The 20,071-nt window shown below is 45.9% G+C and overlaps 1 protein-coding gene across 2 annotated transcripts in view; it reads right to left on the reverse strand.

The window, feature by feature from the left end:
* The window catches only part of LOC146806019 (uncharacterized), a 230,778-nt gene that overhangs the window by 27,691 nt on the left and 183,016 nt on the right, over positions 1 to 20,071 (reverse strand). For both annotated transcript variants that reach the window (XM_085620575.1, XM_085620574.1), the window contains one exon: positions 9,216 to 9,266. In XM_085620575.1, coding sequence (XP_085476701.1) covers positions 9,216 to 9,266 — 51 coding nt within the window. The remainder of the gene's footprint in view (positions 1 to 9,215; positions 9,267 to 20,071) is intronic.

Here is a 20,071-nt window from a genome sequence, read left to right on the forward strand (position 1 = left end):
GATACCAATGGTCCTCTTAAAAGTGAGTATTTCTGTGTTTCCAAGTTTTTTCACTATGAAAGATTTTGCCTTCTTTAAGCAAATAAAATCTCCTTAAAGAAACAACTGGGTTTGCTTTAAATCCATGAATCTTGCCATTTCTGTGGCACCAGTAATATCAGCATTAAAGGGGAACTCACAATGAGGCTCCTAAAATGGCCTTTTCAAAATGCACTTTTAAATGTTTGGTTTGAGTTGACATATGTGTTTGAATTAGTGCCAGTGTGAAAATGACTCTGATAATGTTTGATTCGTTGTGGCTGAAAAATCAGGGGATCCAACCGCAGCTTGAAGGGGCAAATGCTGAAGAACTGAATGCAACTTGTGAAACACAATCAAACTTAATGCACTCCTCTCTGGAAATGAATTGGAAAGACCATGAAACGTGGGACCAGGAATCTCCAGCATTGGCAGCTCCGCCACATTAAAATGTAATGTCAAGCTAATAATTCCTTGTCTCTCTGAAACACCATTCATCACTCATCGAGTCCAAGACATCTGAAGCAGAAGTTCATGCCTCAGGCTGGGAACAACCGGGAACAGAGAGAGGTATTTTTTCAGGAAATCATGTGACAGGACCTTCATCATGATGATTACAATAATTGACACTGATTAAGTTTCATTATAACTGTATGGTTATTATAACAACACAACATAAACAAAGGTCTATTTGAGATACCACCTAAATGATGGTGCTGAGTTTGAAAGTTCTGAAAAGAAATACTTGACTCAATTGTAGTAAGTATTACTGACAGTAAGTTGGTTGCCAGTAAGTTGCTCCCCTCGCCTCACAGCTCCGCCTTGTAGCTGTTTCCCCCTGACCCTTCCAGCTTCCTAGTTCAAGGGTGTCCTCTACCTGCAGGCATCAACCCTAGCCTCATCCCTGGTGGTCCAGTGGGGAGCATCTGTGCTCTGCATCTGCTATGCCCTCTATCATCTGCTTTCTGCCTTTTTCTGCTCCGCAGCTCTTTTTTCCACCTCCCTTTTTTCTGTTACTGCTTTCTTATCACTTCTCTCTTTTTTCCTTATTGCACCTTTTTTCCCTTTCCCTTGCCCTTGCTCCTCCCCCATGGGCACGCCCCCCTCCAGTACCATTTTCCCACTTCCCACCTCCCAGCTGTCCAGCCCTCGCCAAACACTATTTAATTGGAGCTGATACATGGTAAAGGAGTGATATTACAGACCTCTCTGCTCTGCTGCCGCTCTGCCCTCTGTCTTCTGCTTTCTGCCTTTTCCTGCTGCCATGCTCTTTTTTCCACCTTTCCCTTTTCCCATTACTGCTTTCTTGTCACTTTCTCTCTTTTCCACTTATTGCACCTTTTTCCACTTTCCCTTGCTGCTGGTCGTCCCCCATGGCCCGCCCCCACTCCAGCACTGTTTTCTAGCTTCCCAGCTGTCCAGCCCACCCCAAACACTTTTTAGTGCTGGCGGCCATGCAGCAGGTGCACCAAGGCAAGCCTGTCTGCATCCTTATGCGCCTAGGCTGAATCCAGAGGCACAGCCCTGGTCCATGGGCCATCCACTGACACGACTCCAGCACCCTCCATGCACTCAACACTGGACATTCCACTGCCTGCCACCTTGCATCATTGAAGAACACCCAAGGCACATTCACCTGCCTCTGCACACCAGAGCCACTGAGCGCACGACCCTCAACAACCGGTCCCTACTTCCTCAGATGCATTCTACTCAACACTAGCTCCCTCAAAAGACATGCCGTACACATCTTGGACCTACTCAACACCATATCCCATGGAGTCACCTTCTTTACAGAAACCTGGATAAACTCTACCTCAGCCCCTGACATCGCTACAGCCATCCCTGACGGCTACAAAATCATCCATGTTAGCCCACATCAAACGGCCGGGAGGAAGCATCGTCCTCATGCCGAAAGACATCCTCCACCTCACAACCAGCTCTGATGACCACTCATCTGCCATGGAGCACCTCCACTCCCAGATCCAGACCAACCCGAATTCTACCCTCTGCGCCACCATCATCGACAGAGCTCCCAGACCTCGGTCCTCTTCAGCAAAGCCATAACCGACTTCATCGCTCACCACGCTCTAGCCTCAGCGGACTACATCATCTGGACAACCTCAAAGACCACAACATGACTACATGGAAAAGCAGTGATTACTAAAATCGGCGCTTTCAGGTACAAACATTCTGATGTGCACAGAGTGGCTGGCGAAAGGCGTGTTATAATAATAGCATCACAATTACAACTGCACCCTGAATGAAACGAACAGTGGCACAATCAAAGAAAATGTGTGAGATATGATCAGTTAACCCATTAGGCAAATGGAAGCTTACTTTGAAAGGCAGCATATGAAATAAAACACCACCACTATGGGATTGTAATGTAATCAACTCACACTCCATGATGGCGGCGTGAAAAAACAACAAAGGCACTATGATGTAAATGCAGTCCTTTTTTTATTGCTACGACAAAGAGGGGGAGCATAGTGAGCTATTTAAACATCGGAACATTAATGATCGGTTTCATCATATAAGCATTTGATAAAGGCCTGGCGGCTGAAACGAGTCATGCTGATGAAATAAATGTTTTAAATGAAAGCCTGTGAGTGCTCCTGTTATGTTCCTGGAAGTAGGGACTTTTGTTGGACAATTTATTGCGTGCAAGCCAAATGCACGAAGGAGGCACCGTCACGTAAGGAGTTCGACAGTTTGTTTGGCATTTGTTTGAACATGAATTGGAAACTGCCAGAACCGCCCCAGCCAAATGAATAATGTACCTGCTAACGATGGAGTTGGGACATGACTACATGGAAAAGCAGTGATTACTAAAATCAGCGCTTTCAGGTACAAACATTCTGATGTGCATAGAGTGGCTGACGAAAGGCATGTTATAATAATAGCATCACAATTACAACTGCACCCTGAATGAAATGAACAGTGGCACAATCAAAGAAAATGTGTGAGATAGGATCACTTAACCCATTACGCAAATGGAAGCTTACTTTGAAAGGCAGCATATGAAATAAAACACCACCACTATGGGATTGTAATGTAATCAACTCACACTCCATGATGGCGGCGTGAAAAAACAACAAAGGCACTATAATGTAAATGCAGTCCTTTTTTTATTGCTACGACAAAGAGGGGGAGCATAGTGAGCTATTTAAACATCGGAACATTAATGATCGGTTTCATCATATAAGCATTTGATAAAGGCCTGGCGGTTAAAACGCGTCATGCTGATGAAATAAATGTTTTAAATGAAAGCCTGTGAGTTTTCCGGTTATGTTCCTGGAAGTAGGGACTTTTGTTGGACAATTTATTGCGTGCAAGCCAAATGCACGAAGGAGGCACCGTCACGTAAGGAGTTCAACAGTTTGTTTGGCATTTGTTGGAACAGTATATATATATACACACAAGAAACTCGTCCGAAAATCCATTTGTAGAAAAGACGAGAGTAGACCCTATAGAAGACCATATATATATGTGCCACACCTGGTCCCTTACCTATCTTTGTGAAAATATATATATATATATACTGTATACATACTGTATATATAGATATATATATATATAGTGCTCCTGACTCACATATGAATATCTGGATTATGCTAGGAGTTACTCTTGGACTACTCCTCTTTTACTACAGAAATTCAGAAGTACTATAAGCATTAGTCAAAGCAAGGTACTTGTGAATCGGGCCATATGTGTTGTAGTTTCGTGCTGAGAGGACAGCAGGATAAACAGATTCCAGCAACAATTATTGCACACAGCCTTTGCCCATAAAGGCTTCTGGGTGAAGGCTCAATATAGCGCGCATTTCTGTGACCTTTGACAAATGTTAAAACTACCACCCCAGTCAAATATGTATATCTTTTTCCCCTGTACTCTCTCAGCTTCATCCGATTCTTTGCTGAAATGAGTAAACTATAAACCTGTATTCTAAATTCAGTCTCTCTAATGGACTATAAAATGGAATTTATTACCTGCATATCTCGACTGGCTTCATCAAAAGTTGCATTTCTGTTTTTCGCTGCTGAATCATTTTGGTTGCTCATATGTGTGGAATTATATTTTGCAAACTCTTTTTTGTGGGTGTGTTTATATGGTGACAATGTATAATTATGTGTTATTAACTCATCCTATACATCACTTTCTGCTCTTTAAGTTTGTCTCTCTGGTAAGAACCTATTTTTATTACTTACTCTCTTTGCTGCTTTAAAATTGCATTGGTTGTTGACTTTAGAGGCCTATTGCCTTTGCCCCGTAAAATCATCCGGCAACTCAGTCTGCCACAGAGTCATAAGCTGATTACGATTGTAACCCTAAGATTCCTCTTAGAAAACAGGATTTATGCGAGTGAGTGATTCCTATGATACACTTGTTTTCTTTATTCAAAATCTTTCCTGCTTGGAACTTCAGTGCTCGTGCAGCGGGACATCTTTGTCCCGGTCTTCTCTTGTCCATCGAATATCATGTTCAGGTCATGGGGTGCCATCTAAATACTGAATATAAGTGTGTTACAAGGGAGAGACAGGTAGCAACCAATGGGCTAGCTATCTTTAGGGTGCCTGCACCCTCTAGTGACCACTTCCTGTAGGAAGGGGCACTACCCTAGCCCTGATAGGTTATTTCTCAACCATCCCAAGATGGTGGAATTTCAGGAGCAGGGTTCACACGCCTATCCACCCTAGGCGTGTTTTAGGCTAAGTTGGGAACCTCCTCCTAATTTAACTAATTTTCCCACCTTTCCTCCCACCAGAAGTAGAGCAGGAAAGAGGGCTTGACTTCCCCCACCTTCTGGAGGTATCTAGGTTGAATTTCAAATATGGCTTTGCCTTCAAAGCTTTCTTCCCAGGAAGACCACCCTGCACTGGAGGAGGTGTGAAGCACCTCCACCCAGAGCAGACTTTGTCTCTATCTTTTGAGAGCACTGGCTCTCACCTGATGAGGTCAGAAACATGTCTGGTGGTGGCAGACTGGCTGAAACAAGTCAGAGTGCTTGGTAGGTTTTCAGGGGAGCCTCTCAAAAGATCACCTGTGTGAATGTATTAATAAATCCAACACTGGCATTAGCAAGGATGTATTAAGACAAAATGTTTTGGTACCAAACATCTTAGAAATCAGTAAAGCCTTCTTAGAGCTTGGAAAGTTGTTTTCACAAGAATCCATCCCATGTACTCCTTAAGAATTCCCTGTGCATGTACAATATCTCAGAACAGACTGGGCCTTGTAGGGACATACCTGCTCCTGCTGAAATGCCCTCACATAGGTTATAGTGTACCCTGTTTCAGGGTTAAAGTCCTGCAGTAGGGGTGTCTTACCTATACCTTAATCAGTGTATGGAAGGCATGCTACACAGAGGTGTGTGCCATGTCAACAGTTTGGATTTCCCTTCACCGAGACAGAGAGCAGGCAAACCAGAGTGCATAGCCTTGCTGAGGGATCCCTCGGGTAACTCAAGCAGTGATGTAGCCTCAGAGGACCCTCTTCAGTACCAATGCCCTAAGAACCAGGGGTAACATTTACAAAGGACATATAGGGGTGACCGAAGTTGTGGCAATCATGGTACAGTGTTTGAGAAAGAGATCTGGCACTGGGAACCTGGATAGCAGGGAACCAGTGCACTTACAGATTGAAATCATTCCAGACAAAAAGTGGGGGATAACCATGCAAAAAGTGCCCTTTTCTTACTGTCACCATTTAAATCCCATGACACACCTATACCCTAACCCATACAGCCATTCATGCATCCTCTCACTCACCAGTACAGCCACTTACACACCCACTCACTCACCCGTACAAATACTCATTTACCCAGTCATTCACCATTACAGCCAATAAAACAGGCATTCACTTGAACATACAAAAACCCAATCACACGCTCACTCATGTATACAGTCCCTCACAAAACAGTCCAGTAAGAGGTATGGTGGGTCCACTTTGACATGGACTCAGGTAACATATGGGGCACACTATTTCCTCTTTTATTATTGGACCAGTTGAATATGTTTTTAGCAGATTTGGTTCAGAAATATGGAGATCATCCAATTACAGTATCCGCTTGATTTGACCAATTAATTTTGAGAATTGCTTTCATTAATCTCAGCACAAGCATATAAAGGATATTAAGATATTTGAGCCCTGACTAAGTTCAAATGCTTTTTTGAACGGAACACATTGGCTGGAGCACCGCTTAAAAGGAAATGTTATGAATATGAAATAAAGGAAGAATAAATATATTCTTAAACATAACTGAGGATTTGTAGATTGATATATTTCAGGGTGCCCCATTCCACTTGTTAGTAAATTCCATTTCTGCTTGGCAGTGGTATCTATCGACGTCTGGTACCGTAAAAAGAGGTGCACCGGGTCATAATTGGTTGGGACTTTATGTAAGATGTGGTTAACAAGTCTGCCATTGGTGTTTAGGTTGTTTATTATTCAGTCTCTCACATACCCACTCACTCTTCTATATACCACTCCGAGACCCACTCATTGACCCACACAGGCACTCCCACAGCAACGTACATTAGATTATACATGTAACACTCTGTAACATTTAGAAAACACTCACAATCACTGGATGATGTAATCAGTCATGCCATCTGAGATGTCATCAGTGATGTCATTTGACAAGTCAACAGTGATGTTATCAGTGATATCACTGACCATGTTTGAGAAATGTTGTATGTGAGGTCACAAGCAGTGCATTGAGAGGGCTTAAGTTATAGCTAGCTGAGCTAACTATAACTGCTGAATTTCGCTGGTTTTGTATGAGGTTAATATGAGCCTAACTAGAACGTCCATGTGACCTTTGTTTTTTGCAGCAAATTTCCTAAGGTTCTTTTCACTCGTATTTCCTAACTATAATGTCCTTGTAACCTTTGGTATTTCCAGTGGAAAAAAAAATATATATGTGTATGTCACCGACCTGACAAATTCCACGCAACAGAGACCGAGGCCGTGTTTTTTTTCTTGCCTGTCCTGGAAGTCAGGCAGTTGGGAGGAGTCACGTCACTCCAAGCGACCTGGAAGAGGAGGGGGACAAACACCGTGGTCTTGAAGAAGAACGCCTACAAATACCAGACAGACAGCACCGGTGGAGACAAAACAGCGAGACAGAGAGCAAGCAGCCGGCCAGTTCCTGAAGAGGCTGACATCCCACAAGAGAAGCAGAAAGTACTGGCAGAAGCAGAGTCTCTTGACCACCGGCTGGCTCCTGAACCCGCTATACCCTTGGAGGGATGTGGCTCCTCCAGGTGCACGCCCGCTTTCTAAGTAGGAACCAAAAGAATATAAAAAACAGCTGAAGGAAAGGGTGGTGAATTGGAGTAAAACCAAAGAGGTGGGAGGGAGGAGAAAATACAAACAATTTCTCAAAGAAAAAAAGCAAAAAAGTAAAAGAGAGGGTAAAGAGGGAACAGACAAAGCATCCACACCTAGAACCCAGAAGTTTAATGGGTTATTTATCTCCCCACTACCATGTTTCATGATTTTTTTGGGGGGTTATTTATTTCTCAACCTATCTCCCCTATCCTTCTTATTTGCTGACCTCACATCTACCACAGAGCAGCGGCCACCATCACACCGGAACTACTACGCACCATCAACACCACCTTCAAAACAGGCACCTTTCCATATCACTGGAAGCTCGCAGAAGTCAGACCTCTGCTCAAGAAGCCCAGAGCTGAACCCACTGACCTCAAAAACTATCAGACCATTTTGCTCCTCCCCTTCACAGCCAAAGTTGCAGAGAAAACAGTCAACAGGAAACTGATATGATTCATTGAAGAGAACGCCATCCTTGACCCGTCCCAATCCGGATTCCGAAGCAACCACAGCACAGAGACCGCCCTACTCACCACCACAGATGACATCTGCACCCTCCTGGACCATGTCCACTCCGCAGCCCTCATCCTACTAGACCTATCAGCTGCCTTTGACACCATCTCCCACCGTACACTAGTTGCCAGACTACACAACGCAGGCATACAAGGAACAGCCCTGGACTGGATCCGATCATTCCTCACTGGAAGCAGCCAAAGGATCAGACTCACACTCTTCCTCTCTGATCCCACGAAAATCACCTGCGGAGTCCCACAGGGTTCCTCCCTGAGCCCCACCCTCTTCAACATCTACATGGCACACCTCACAGCCATTGTCCGACAACACGGCCTCAACATCGTACCCTACGCCGACGACACTGAGCTCATCCTCTCCTTCACCACAGACCCCACCACTGCCAAACTTAACTTCCAGAAAGGAATGCAAGACTTTGCAGTCTGGTTGACCAACAGCTGCCTGAAGCTCAACACTGAGAAGACAGAAGTCCTCATCCTTAGTACCACCACTTCTGCATGGGACAGCACCTGGTGGCCGACTGCCCTCAGAAGCCCACCTACCCCCTCAGACCACGCCAAGAACCTTGAAATCTTACTCGACTCATCACAAACAATGAACCGACAGGTCAACCCCGTCACCACCAGCTACATTAACACCCTCCGCATGCTCATCGAGACCTTCAAGTGGATCCCCCTGAGTCAAGGAAGAGAGTCAACCACGCACTCATCACCAGCAGATTGGGCTATGGAAACGCACTCTACGCCGAAATCAACAAGTACCTACTCCGCAAACTCCAGATACTACAGAACACCGCCACCAGACTAGTCCTCGGCATCCTCCGGCACAAACACATCAGTCAACACCTACGAAGTCTCCACTGGCTCCCCGTGGAGAAGAGAGTCACTTTCAAGATCCTCACTCACACCTACAAATGCCGACACAACAACGGACCCAAATACCTCAACCACTGAATCTACTTCCACATACCCAAAAGAAACCTCCGATCTTCCAACCTCGCACTGGCCTAAACCCTGTGCATCCACAGAGCCAGAGCAGGCAGAAGATCCTTCTCTCACATTGCAGCCAAGACCTGGAACAAGCTACCGGCAGACATCAGACACGCCCCCTCCCTGAACACCTTCAGGAAGACCCTCAAGACCTGGCTCTTCGGCTAAACACCTCTGCGGACCCCCCTCAGAGCCTTGAGACCCTCACAGTTGAGTAGTGCGCTTACAGTTCCCTGATTGATTGACCAGTTTCTATAAAGCTCTCTTCATAAAAAGAGAATTATAAAACAAACACCCCAGTAACCCAATTCCTAAGAAGTGGAAAGAAGTACAGACACTTACCTGCTTCTTTGCTTCTGTCGAGGGTGCTGGCAGAGAGGAACTCCAAGGGCCCTGACAAAGAAAAAGACACTATAAACTACAAGATTGGTACTTTATGTTTGCCTGTTACACATAACTTGTTGTTTTGTTTTCCTCTCAATAAAGTATAAAGAACTTTAGACCTATCCTGAGTGGTTGGTAAAACACTAAAACCTACAGATGGTTACAGTGTATATCACCACACAGACTTGCAGTATTTATTTCTCTGATGCATTTTGGCTGTATAATCAGCCTTGTTCACAGGTAAACTGAGCACTAGTTCACAATGATGTAGGCCTTAAATTCCATTAGACACAACACCTTCTTTCAGAAAGTACAACTCAGCCCTGTGGCACGTTTTAAGTTGGGAATTAATTACCCTTCAATCCTGAGGGCCCCTGGGGGCCAAATAGCCCATCATGTACCTCCAAGAAGCGCCAGAGGCCTGCATTGCAGAGAGGTGGTCCAGGCCACGCTCCTTTGTACACCTCTCTGCAATGCAGCTCTGTGGCGCTTCCTGGAGGTACCCGTGGGCTAGTTGGACCCCAGGGACACTCAGGATTCAAGGTGACTTAATCCCCCAACTTAAAATGCACCATGGGGTGCGTTTGCACAGTGGTGAAGGGAGGGTCAGGGCCTGAGGTGGCATGTGTGCAAACACGCCCTGTGGGTGCATTTTAAGTTGGGGAATTAATTCCCCTTCAATCCTGAGGGCCCCTGAGGCCAACTAGCCCACCGGGTACCTCCAGTAAGTGCCATAGGCCTGCCTTCCAGAGAGGTGGTACAGGCCACCCCCTTTTTACACCTCTCTGCAATGCAGCTCTGTGGTGCTTACTGTAGGTACCTGGTGGGCTAGTTGGACCCCAGGGACCCTCAGGATTCAAGGGGACCTAATCCCCCAAATTACAATGCGGCAGAGCGCGCGTTTGCAGAGTGGTGGAGAAAGGGGGCATGGCCTTTGTCTACCTCTCACCAATCCCACTGCGTGGGGCCTTACTGGAGGTAAAAGGTAGGCTAGTTGGCCGCTAAAGGACCCCCAGCAGTGAAGAGGACTTCAATCCCCATCCAAGAGTGTGCCAGGGAGTGCATTTGTAGAGTGGTGGGCAAAGTGGGCATGGCCTGGTACGAGTACTTACCAATGCTGCTGTGTGGGACTGACTGGAGGTAATAGTTTGGGAACTTGGCCCCAAGGATGTCCTTGGGGGCCAACTACCCCTCTTGTTACCTCCAGTAAGTCCCACACAGTGGGATTGCTAAGACGTCTTCGGAGGCCATGGCCCCCTTTCTCTACCACTCTGCAAACCTGCCTTGTGGCAGACTACGGGATGGGGGATGAAGTCCAATTTAGTCCTGTGGGAGTTTGGGGGCCAAGAATCACTCCTGGTGCCTCCTGTAAGTCCTACGCAGTGGAATTCCTGAGTGTTGGTTCGACGCCCAGCACCCTTTCTCCACCACTCTGCAAACGTGACTACTATTTAAAGTAGCATATTTCTGCACCTCTGACTTAGAGGTAGTTTTAATTCCCCTGCCCTATTATGTACTAGGGCCTTACAGAGTAGGTCATGCTAATCACAGGGGTACCCCAACGCATAGTGTTCCCTAGAGTATGTAGGTGTTTCACTGTATTCTAAGTGCCTTTTAGCATAGCACTGGCTCTAGGCCTGGTTAGTCAGAGTCAGTTACCACCAGTACCCGTCTGAAAAAGTTGTGGGCACAGGATGATTTTGCAACATGGCCTCTTTTTGCTCCTCTGTTGGTTCTTTCTGCACATGTCTTGCTTCTTCCTGTACTTTTCTTCATCTTTGTGGACTTGTGTTGCTTCTTTCTGCATCCCTTTTGCTTCTTTCTGTGAGTTTTTCTTCTGTCTTCACATGTCCTACCTCTGTAGGCATAGTTAGAAACTAGCATTTAAAAAACATTCGAAATTCACTTAAAAAACATAGGTTTCAGGTACATTATCGTTAGAAATTAGCATTTAAAAAACCTTTGAAATTCACTGAAAAAAACATAAGTTTCTGGGACGTTATAGTTTGAAATTAGCATTTAAAAAACCTTAGAAATTCACTGAAAAAAACATAAGTTTCAGGGGTGTTATAACTAGAAGGACATTTCACTCATACAAAACCAGTGAAATTCCTTGTTACAGTTAGTTCAGCTAACTATAACTTGCACGCCCGCAATGCTCTGCTGATGACGTCACATATTACATCACTCATAACATGGTCAGTGACCACTCATGACATCACTGATGACATTTCAAATGACGTCACTGATGACACTATCCAGTGACTGTGAGTGTTTTTAAAAATCTTAGGAGTGTCAAATATACATAACAAGGTGTATTAGTGAATCAATGGGTTTATGATTGTCTTTTCGGATGATTCACTAGGTGCATGACTTACTGTATAAGTGAGTGCTTAGGTGTCTCAATAAATGTATGGGTGAGATACTGGCTATGTGAATGTATGTATCTGTCTGTCAGTTAGTGTCAAAGTGGCTTTGTGGAAGTGTGAGTGGATACATGAGTTTCTGTATGGGTGAGTGATTAGTTGCCTGTATACCTCTATAGGTGTCTGAGTGTCTGTGTGGGAGAGCAATGGGGGTGTGACTGCCTGTGGGGATGAGTGAATGACTCAGTGTCTGTATGAGTTATTGAGTGGGTGTTTTAGGGGCTATATGGGTGAGCAAGTGTGTATATGGATGTATCGGTGAGTGAGTGCATGTGTCAGTGGTATATGGGTGAGAGACTGGATATGTGACAGGTAGTATAGGGAAGTGATGAAGTATATGAGTGACAGTATGGGTGAGTAAATGTGAGAGTGGTTATATAGGGGAGTGAGCTTGTGTCAGTGACTGCTCAGGTGAGTGAGTATATGTTAGAATCTATATGTGTAAGTGAGTGTGTGTATAACTGTTAGGGTGAGTAGCTGCGTGATTGACTATGGGTGAGTGTGTAGGTGTGTGAGTAGCTCTCTGGGTGACGGACTCCGTGTGTGAGTGGCTATATGCGTATATGAGTAGATATGTCAGTGGCTATATTAGTGACTGAATGGATGTATGAGTGGCTGTATGGGTGAATGAGTGGATATGTATGTTTATCTATAAATCAGTGAGAGGCTGTGTAAGTACCGGTACGGGAGTGTGAATGGTGTTGAGCATGGTATTGTGGAAGTTGGATTGGCCATAGAAATGGTTATATGGGGTGTGAGTGGGTGTGTCAATGATACTCTGGGTGATATCCTCAGTGATGTCATCAGTTATGCCATTTGAGATGTCATCAGTGATGTAATCAGTGAGGAAACTGACCATATCATCAGTAATGTAATATGTGAGGCCATACGCAATGCATGGCAGGGGCGGAGTTATAGTTAGCTCACTAACTATAAAGGTTGAAATTCACTGGTTTTGCACGAGTGAAATCTGAGCCTAACTATAATGTCTCTTTTTCAAATTCTATTTCCGGACTTTAACATCCCTGTAAACTTTGTTTTCTTTAAAATTAATTTCTAAGGTTTTTCAAATTCTATTTCCTAACTCTAACGTTCCTGTAACACTTAATGTTTTAAAGTGAATTTCTAATTTTTTTTTAACTATGATTCACATTTACAGACTGGTAGACAAAAAATGGGCAAGCCTCCAACCAGCTTTCAGGAATCCAACTAAAAGGGTCTTAATGGGGGTAACAGGAGTTCTTTTTAGCCCCCAAGGTCCTTCAGCCTCCAAGGGGACTTTATCCCCCAGCCAGTAGTGGACCAGGAGGTGGGTTTGCAGAGTGGTAGTGAAGAGGGAATGGCTACTGAAGTCCCCATAGCAATCACACTCTGTGGCACTTACTGGAGGTAACAGAAGGGGTAGTTGGCCCCCATGGAACCTGCAGAGCCAAGGGGCCTTCATCCACTAACCAGCAGTGCAGCAGGAGGCACATTTGCAGAGTGGTGGAGAAAGGGGGCATGGCCTCCAAAAACCTCAGAGCAATTAGCTGTTAGGGACTTATTTGAGGTTACAGGAGGGGTAGTTGGCCCCCAAATACTCTCAGCAGCCAAGAAGACTTTATTCCCCAAACAGAAGTGGGCATGGAGGTGTGTTTGCAGAGTGGTGGAGAAAGGGGTTTTGGACTCCAAAGACCACTCAGTAATTCAACAGTGTGAGACTTACTGGAGGTAACAGGAGGACTCGTTGGACCCCAAGGGCCCTCTTCAGCCAAGGAGACTTTGTCCACCAACTAGTTGTGCAACAGGAGGCATGTTTCAGAGTGGTGGTGAAAGGGGGCAGGTCCTCTGCCAAATTGCTGTCTAATTAAAAAAGATTTAAAAATGTTTTGGCCCCCCTTCCCTGGATCAATTTTGACTCTGGGGACCCCTTCCTCTGGCCAAACCTATGTAGAATGGGGACAGGGCCAATCGGCCCTGTGAGCCGGAATGCGAGTCAGACCGGAAGTGGAGCAGGACTGTGCCGCGGCATGTAGCACCGGAAACGGGAGACGGTCTAGTCTCGAGACCGCCCTTAGAGGAGGGGCCAGACACGGAAGAGGAAGCGGGACGCTTAAAAACGGCAAGGAAGGACGAGAAGGTGTGGGAGATGCGAGGAGGATCGAGAGGAGCAGGAGTATCGAGCGGAACAGCGGTGAGCAGAGGAGCAGCGGTGACCGGAGGAGCAGCGGCGACCGGAGGAGCAGCGGCGAGCGGAGGAGCAGCGGTGACCGGAGGAGCAGAGGCGACCGGAGGAGCAGAGGCGACCGGAGGAGCGGTGGTGATCGGAGGACGAGGACGACGAGCGAGAGGAGAAACAGCAGAGGACGACGAAGCAGGTCGCGTCAGTAACATCTTTACGGCTCTCAAACCCGGTGGGCAGCAGGGAGGAGAAACCACCCCGGGTCCCAGCGCCGCGGTCCGGAGAACGGGCCGTGGCTCGAGGCAAGTGGCTCTGCGGGGACCTTTTGGGTGGGGGCGGTGGGGAGGTTGTGAAGGGCTGTGACCCACGTGAGAGGTGCAGAACATCCCCGACCCCACACTTCCCCTCCTACACATCCCCTTGGTGACGGTAGCACAACAAAGAGACCCTGGTAGCAGTAACTCAGACCATTCTCTTTCTCTTTTCTTTCTCCCTGCAACCCCGAGCACCTGTGAAGATTGAGACCCCTGACGTGGAGGAGCAAGGAAAACACCCTACAGGGAGAAATCTCGGGGAAGACCTACGTTGTTTTGCTCTGCCTAGTTACAGTTTGGGACTGTTCTATCAGTGTTTGGTTCTCCGCCTATCTGTAAATAAACAAGAACCTATACCTATTCGTGGTATCCCCAACTTCTTTCTGACAGTAAAACCCCACGAGGGACGGTAACCCCCACAGGCCCCCTCCACGGGAAATTTCAGCCCTAGGGACCACATACCCTGGGGCCCAGCCTCTTTTTATAAAAAAAATTACAAAAAAAATAAAAATCAGAGGACGTCCACGTGGATCCCCTCCCAAGGCAATTTCAGCCCTGGGAAACCCATCCCCCGGGCCCGGCCTCTAATGCGGGTGTTAGGGTCCCACTTGGCTTGAGCTGAGTCCTTAGATAAAAAGTAATAAAAAAAGAGGGGTGCAGGGTAGCAATGTAGGAATGCTGTTACCTCCCTGGATTCTTAGGGGGCCCCAGAGGGACACCACTAGGGCACACAAAATGTTATTTAAAAAAACAGCAGGAGTCGCGCTGGAGCTGTGACTCCCATCGAAAAATAAAAACATGAAAAAGAAGAACAGGCTCCCACATTTCTGTAATAATCAGCCCCGAGTGGGCCATGTCATGAGGGCATTTGTAAATAAAGGAGAGGGGGGCATGGCCCCCTTCCTGGGGCTTATTAATGCCCCAGGGACCAACACCTCCCTGGGGCTTTTCTATTATTAAATGGGGGGCCTATCAGACCCCCTGGGCCCCGGGGTCCATCACCTCCCAGGGACCACATTCCAAAATAGATTGGGGACCGTTGGACCCCCCCCTCACCCCAGGACCACCTCCTCCCTGGGGCTTATGCATTGTTTTGAGGGGACCTCTCTGACCCTCCAAGCCTCCTGGGACCACCACTTCATCAGGGCCTACTTCTTTTTAAAACAATGAGAGGGGCTGCGAGCCCCCCTCTAGGCCACCCTCGGACCTGGGGTCTGCCATGTCCTGAGGCAGGCCCTGGAAGAAGAAAGGAGGTGGGTGCATGCTCCCCTTCTTGAGTCATAGATGACTCTGGCGACCACCATCCCCCACGACCAGTTCGTGCTATGCCCCGGGGCACCCACACCCGGGACATAGCTTTTTGCTGTGGCTTGGCCAATGCTTTACTGCTCCCACCAAGCCTCAGCAAATGCTCCACTTCCAGCATGTGGAAGTATTAGAAATGCTCTGGCTTGCTGGAAGCAGTGCAGAATTGCATTCAAACACAAGGAGCAGTATTTCCAGCAGCTCCCTGTGTGTGAAAGCAGTTCTTGCTCCAACAGGAGGCAGGGAGCCAGGAAGGACTGCAAGGGCCTTCAGGCTTCCCCCGCAGTCCCAGTGGAGAGTAAAGAGTGGAATACCCAACTTCAAGATCGTCAGGCCCCTGGAGATGGGTCCCCAGGGCCAAAGTTAGTTTGAGGAGGTGGCAGCTCAGTCCCCTCCCTATCTCTAATTCACCAGGCCCTGGGGCATGCGGACCCTGGTGCCAAAAATCTGCCCAGGGAGGGGGGCTGTGTGCTGTAGGTGTCAGCTACTGATATATCTACTCATACACCCATACAGCCACTCACTCACTGTCAGACACCTATAGTGCTACTCACACACCTTCTCACTCACCTATAAAGTCAATCATACAGCCACTTACTCATCTACACAGTTATACACACACCCACTCACTTATTCATACAGATACTAACATATACCAACCTATACAGTCACTGACACAAGCACACACTCACCTATCCAACCACTCATAACTAACATACTGACCAATACAACCACTAATATATCCGCTCATACACCCATACAGTCATTGACACACTGTCAGTGACCCATTGAGCTACTCACATACCTAGTTACTCACCTATCATGTCAATTGCACAACCACGTACTCCCCTATGTAGTCATGCACACACCACTCACTTATTCATACAGATGCTAATGCATGCTCACTCACCGATACAGTCACTGACACAAGCACAGTCACGCAATCACTTAGGCATAGATCCAGTCACTCATATACTCACAACACTCAACTATACTGCTTTCTGTACATGTAGTTGCTCACCCATATACCACTGGCACATCCATTCACTCACCGACACAGCCATACACCCACTCAGTCATCCATACAGCCCCTCACAGACCTACTCACTAACCCATATGGCCATTGTCTCACCCACTCAATCATCCATGCAGGGAGTCAAATACCCCTTATCCACCCACACAAACACATATTTATGTACTCAGACAGCCAATGCATGCAGCCATATATTCACTGAAAAAAAATACAGGTTTCAGGGACGCTATAGTTAGGACTACGCATGTAAAAAACCTAAGATATTCACAGAGAAAAACACAGATTACAGGGACGTTATAGTTAGGCTGACATTTTACTCATACAAAACCAGAGAAATTCAGCCGTTATTGTTAGCTGAGCTAACTATAACTCACGCCCCCACATCCACTGCTGATGACCGCACATATCACATCACTCATGACATGGTCAGTGACATCACTGATGATATCACTGATGACATCTCAAATTACATCACTGATGACAAAATGTGACTATATGAGTGTTTCTAAAAAGTTTAAGAATGTTATAGTGGCTCTATGGATGATCGTGTGCTTGTATCAGTGATTGTAAAAGAGGGTAAGTATGTGTTACTATGTGTATGAATAAGTGAAGTGGTGTGTGTATAACTGTATCGGTGAGTAAATGGCAGTGTGATTGATTCTTTCGGTGACTGACTAGGGGTGTGAGTAACTCTATGGGTGACTGGCGGTATGTGAGTGTCTGTATGGGTATATGAGTTCATATATCAGTGGCTGTATCGATGAGTGACTGCGCGTATGAGGAACTGTATGGGTGAGTGAGTGGATGTGTGCGTAGACCTATGAATCAGTGAGTGAGTATGTATTAACCAGTATTGGTGTGTCTATGGTTTCCAAAATAGGAACCTGTATTTTAGAGTGGGTGTATGAAAGGATATAGTATGGTATGAAGAGGTGCCTCAGATATTAAGTGAATGATGTCATGAGTGATATAATTTGGGATGTCATCAGCAGTGCATTGCAGGAGCGTGAGTTTTGGTTAGCTCAGCTAACTATAACAGCTGAATTTCTCTGGTTTTATATGAGTGAAATGTTAGCCTAACTATAACTTTCCTGAAACCTGTGGATTTTTCAGTGAATGTCTAAGGTTTTTTAAATGCTAATTTCTAACTATAACGTCCCTGAAACATGTGATTTTTTCTATGAATTTCTAAGGTTTATTAAATGCTAATTTCTAACTATCTATGCCTACATAGGTGGGACATATACAGAAAGAGGAAGAAAGGTGCAGTAAGAAGCAAGAGAAGTGCAGGAAGAAGCAACAGAGGTACAGAAAGAGGCCTACTTTGATTGTTCCTTTCCACAGACTCATACAAAGTAGGTTAATCACTAATCCTTCTACCAAGATGTCATAAACCTCACTTTTCTCATGAAGGTTCACTATTCATCGACTGCTCAGAATGTTAGGCCAACCAAATGTAAAACAGCAATCCTAACCATATCACTGTTGTAAGTCTGACCACGTTTGTGAAGGTATGCATGCCTGTGTCTGTGCTTTTACCTAGTGACATGTTACATAAAAATATACAAATACTTGAATACCTGTGTTTCAAGGGCACATCGGTATTCAATAGTATATTTGAGGGACTCTATAATACCTATGTGCATAAAACATGTCTGCCTGTGCAACCAAATGACAGAGCAGAACTAAGAAGATTTGACCACCTATAAGATAAGCTACCCGCTTTGTAAGCTATCATCTTCAGATGCATAACACATGTTAGAATACATGTACACTAGACATATACCTCAGTCACTAGAGCATGCAGACCTTTAAACTTGACAGCTTGCACTTCCCATTTGAATATAGAAACAGGTGAGAGAAGTACAGAGAGAAGCAAGAGAGGTGCAGAAAGAGGGAAAAGGGGTTCATAAAGAGGCAAAAGGGGGCAGAAAGAAGCAAGAGAGGTACAGAAAGAAGGAAGAGAAGTACAGAAAGTACCAACAGAGGTGCAGAAAGAGGTTAAAGGGGTGCAGAAATAGGCAGGAAAAGTACAGAAAGAAACAAATGAGGTGCAGAAAGAGACAAGAGAGGTGTAGACAAAGGCAAGAGAGGTACAGGAAGAGGGAAAAGGGGTGCAGAAAGAGGGAACAAAGGTATAGAAACAGACAAGGGAGGTACAGAAAGAGGGAACATAGGTACAGAAAGAGACAAGAAAGGTTCAGCAAGAGGAAAGATGGGTGCAGATAGAAGCTACAGCAGTGCAAAAAGAGGAAAGAGAGGTGTAGAAATAGGCAAGAGAAGTGGAGAAAAAAGCAAGTGAAGTGATGAAAGAGATAGGAGAGTTGCACAAAAAGGCAAGAGAGGTGCAGAAAGAGGCCAGAGAGGTACAAAAAGAAGGAACAGAAATGCAGAAAGAGGTAAGAGAAGTGCAGAACGAGGAAAGAAAGTTGCACAAAAAGTCAAGAGAAGTGCAGAAAACGGCAAGAGAGGTACAGAAAGAGATAAGAGAGGTGCAGAAAGAAGCAACAGAGGTACAGAAGGAGGCAAGCAAACTGCAAAACAGGCAGGAAAGTTGCAGAAACAGGCAAGAGAGGTGCAGAAAAAGAGAACAGGGGTGCAAAAAGAGGCAAGAAAGGTGCAGAATAGGGGAGAGGGGTACAGAAATTGGCAAGAGGGGTGCAGAAAGAAGCTACAGCAGTGCAGAGGGTGGCAAGAGAGGTGTAGAAACAGGAAAGAGAAAAACAGAAAGAAGCAAAAGAAGTGCTGAAAGAAGTAACTAAGGTACAGAAAGAAGCAAGAGAAGTGATGAAAGAGACAAGAGAGTTGTACAAAAAGGCAAGAGAGGTGCAGAAAGAGGCATGAGAAGTACAAAAAGATGCAAGTGAGGTGCAGAAAAGACAAGAGGGGTACAGAAAGAAATAAGAGAGGTGCATAAAGAAGCAACAGAGGTACAGAAGGAGGCACAAGAGAACTACAGAAAAAGGCAAGAGATTTGTAGAAACAGGCAAGAGAGGTGCGGAAAAAGGGAACGAGGGTGCAAAAAGGAAAATAAGGAAAATAATGAGGAAAATAAAAATTATGAGGCCTATGTGTCCCCCTGTGCCCCCCAACGCTTATGTGCACATGCATGTAACCTATGCATTTCCCCTCCATGGCCTTTCTATCATGATGCTTATGCTATAATGTGGCCTGCCATCATCCAGTCTCCCATGAGAGAAACGACAAATCTGTATTGAGGCCTACACGTTTTGCATCATGTTTTCCTGCACCACATGAAAACCCGTGTTTTGTGGCTCAGCCAGACCCGAAAATAGGTTTCAGGCCTCAGACATTCAGAAAGCTGCAGCTGCGTATCCTTGGCCTTGCACACTTGGGCCTCAGCCAAAGGGGCCCTGTCAAAGGTGCCGAGACAGTATTGAGCACGGTTATCTGCTGAACCGCATTCCTGCCTGGAGAAGGAGGGATAAACATAACCCATCTGCAAAGGAGAAAGCCTAGCCTTTCTGTCTCTTTCTGTGAGATTGCAAAGCTCACGTCAGTAAAAAGCCCATAGCCCCCATGTAAGGCCTCTGCAGTAAATGAAGTAAATGAAG

This window comes from Triturus cristatus, chromosome 8 (assembly GCF_964204655.1).
Source record: "Triturus cristatus chromosome 8, aTriCri1.1, whole genome shotgun sequence".
In the NCBI taxonomy this organism is placed as follows: Eukaryota; Metazoa; Chordata; class Amphibia; order Caudata; family Salamandridae; genus Triturus; species Triturus cristatus.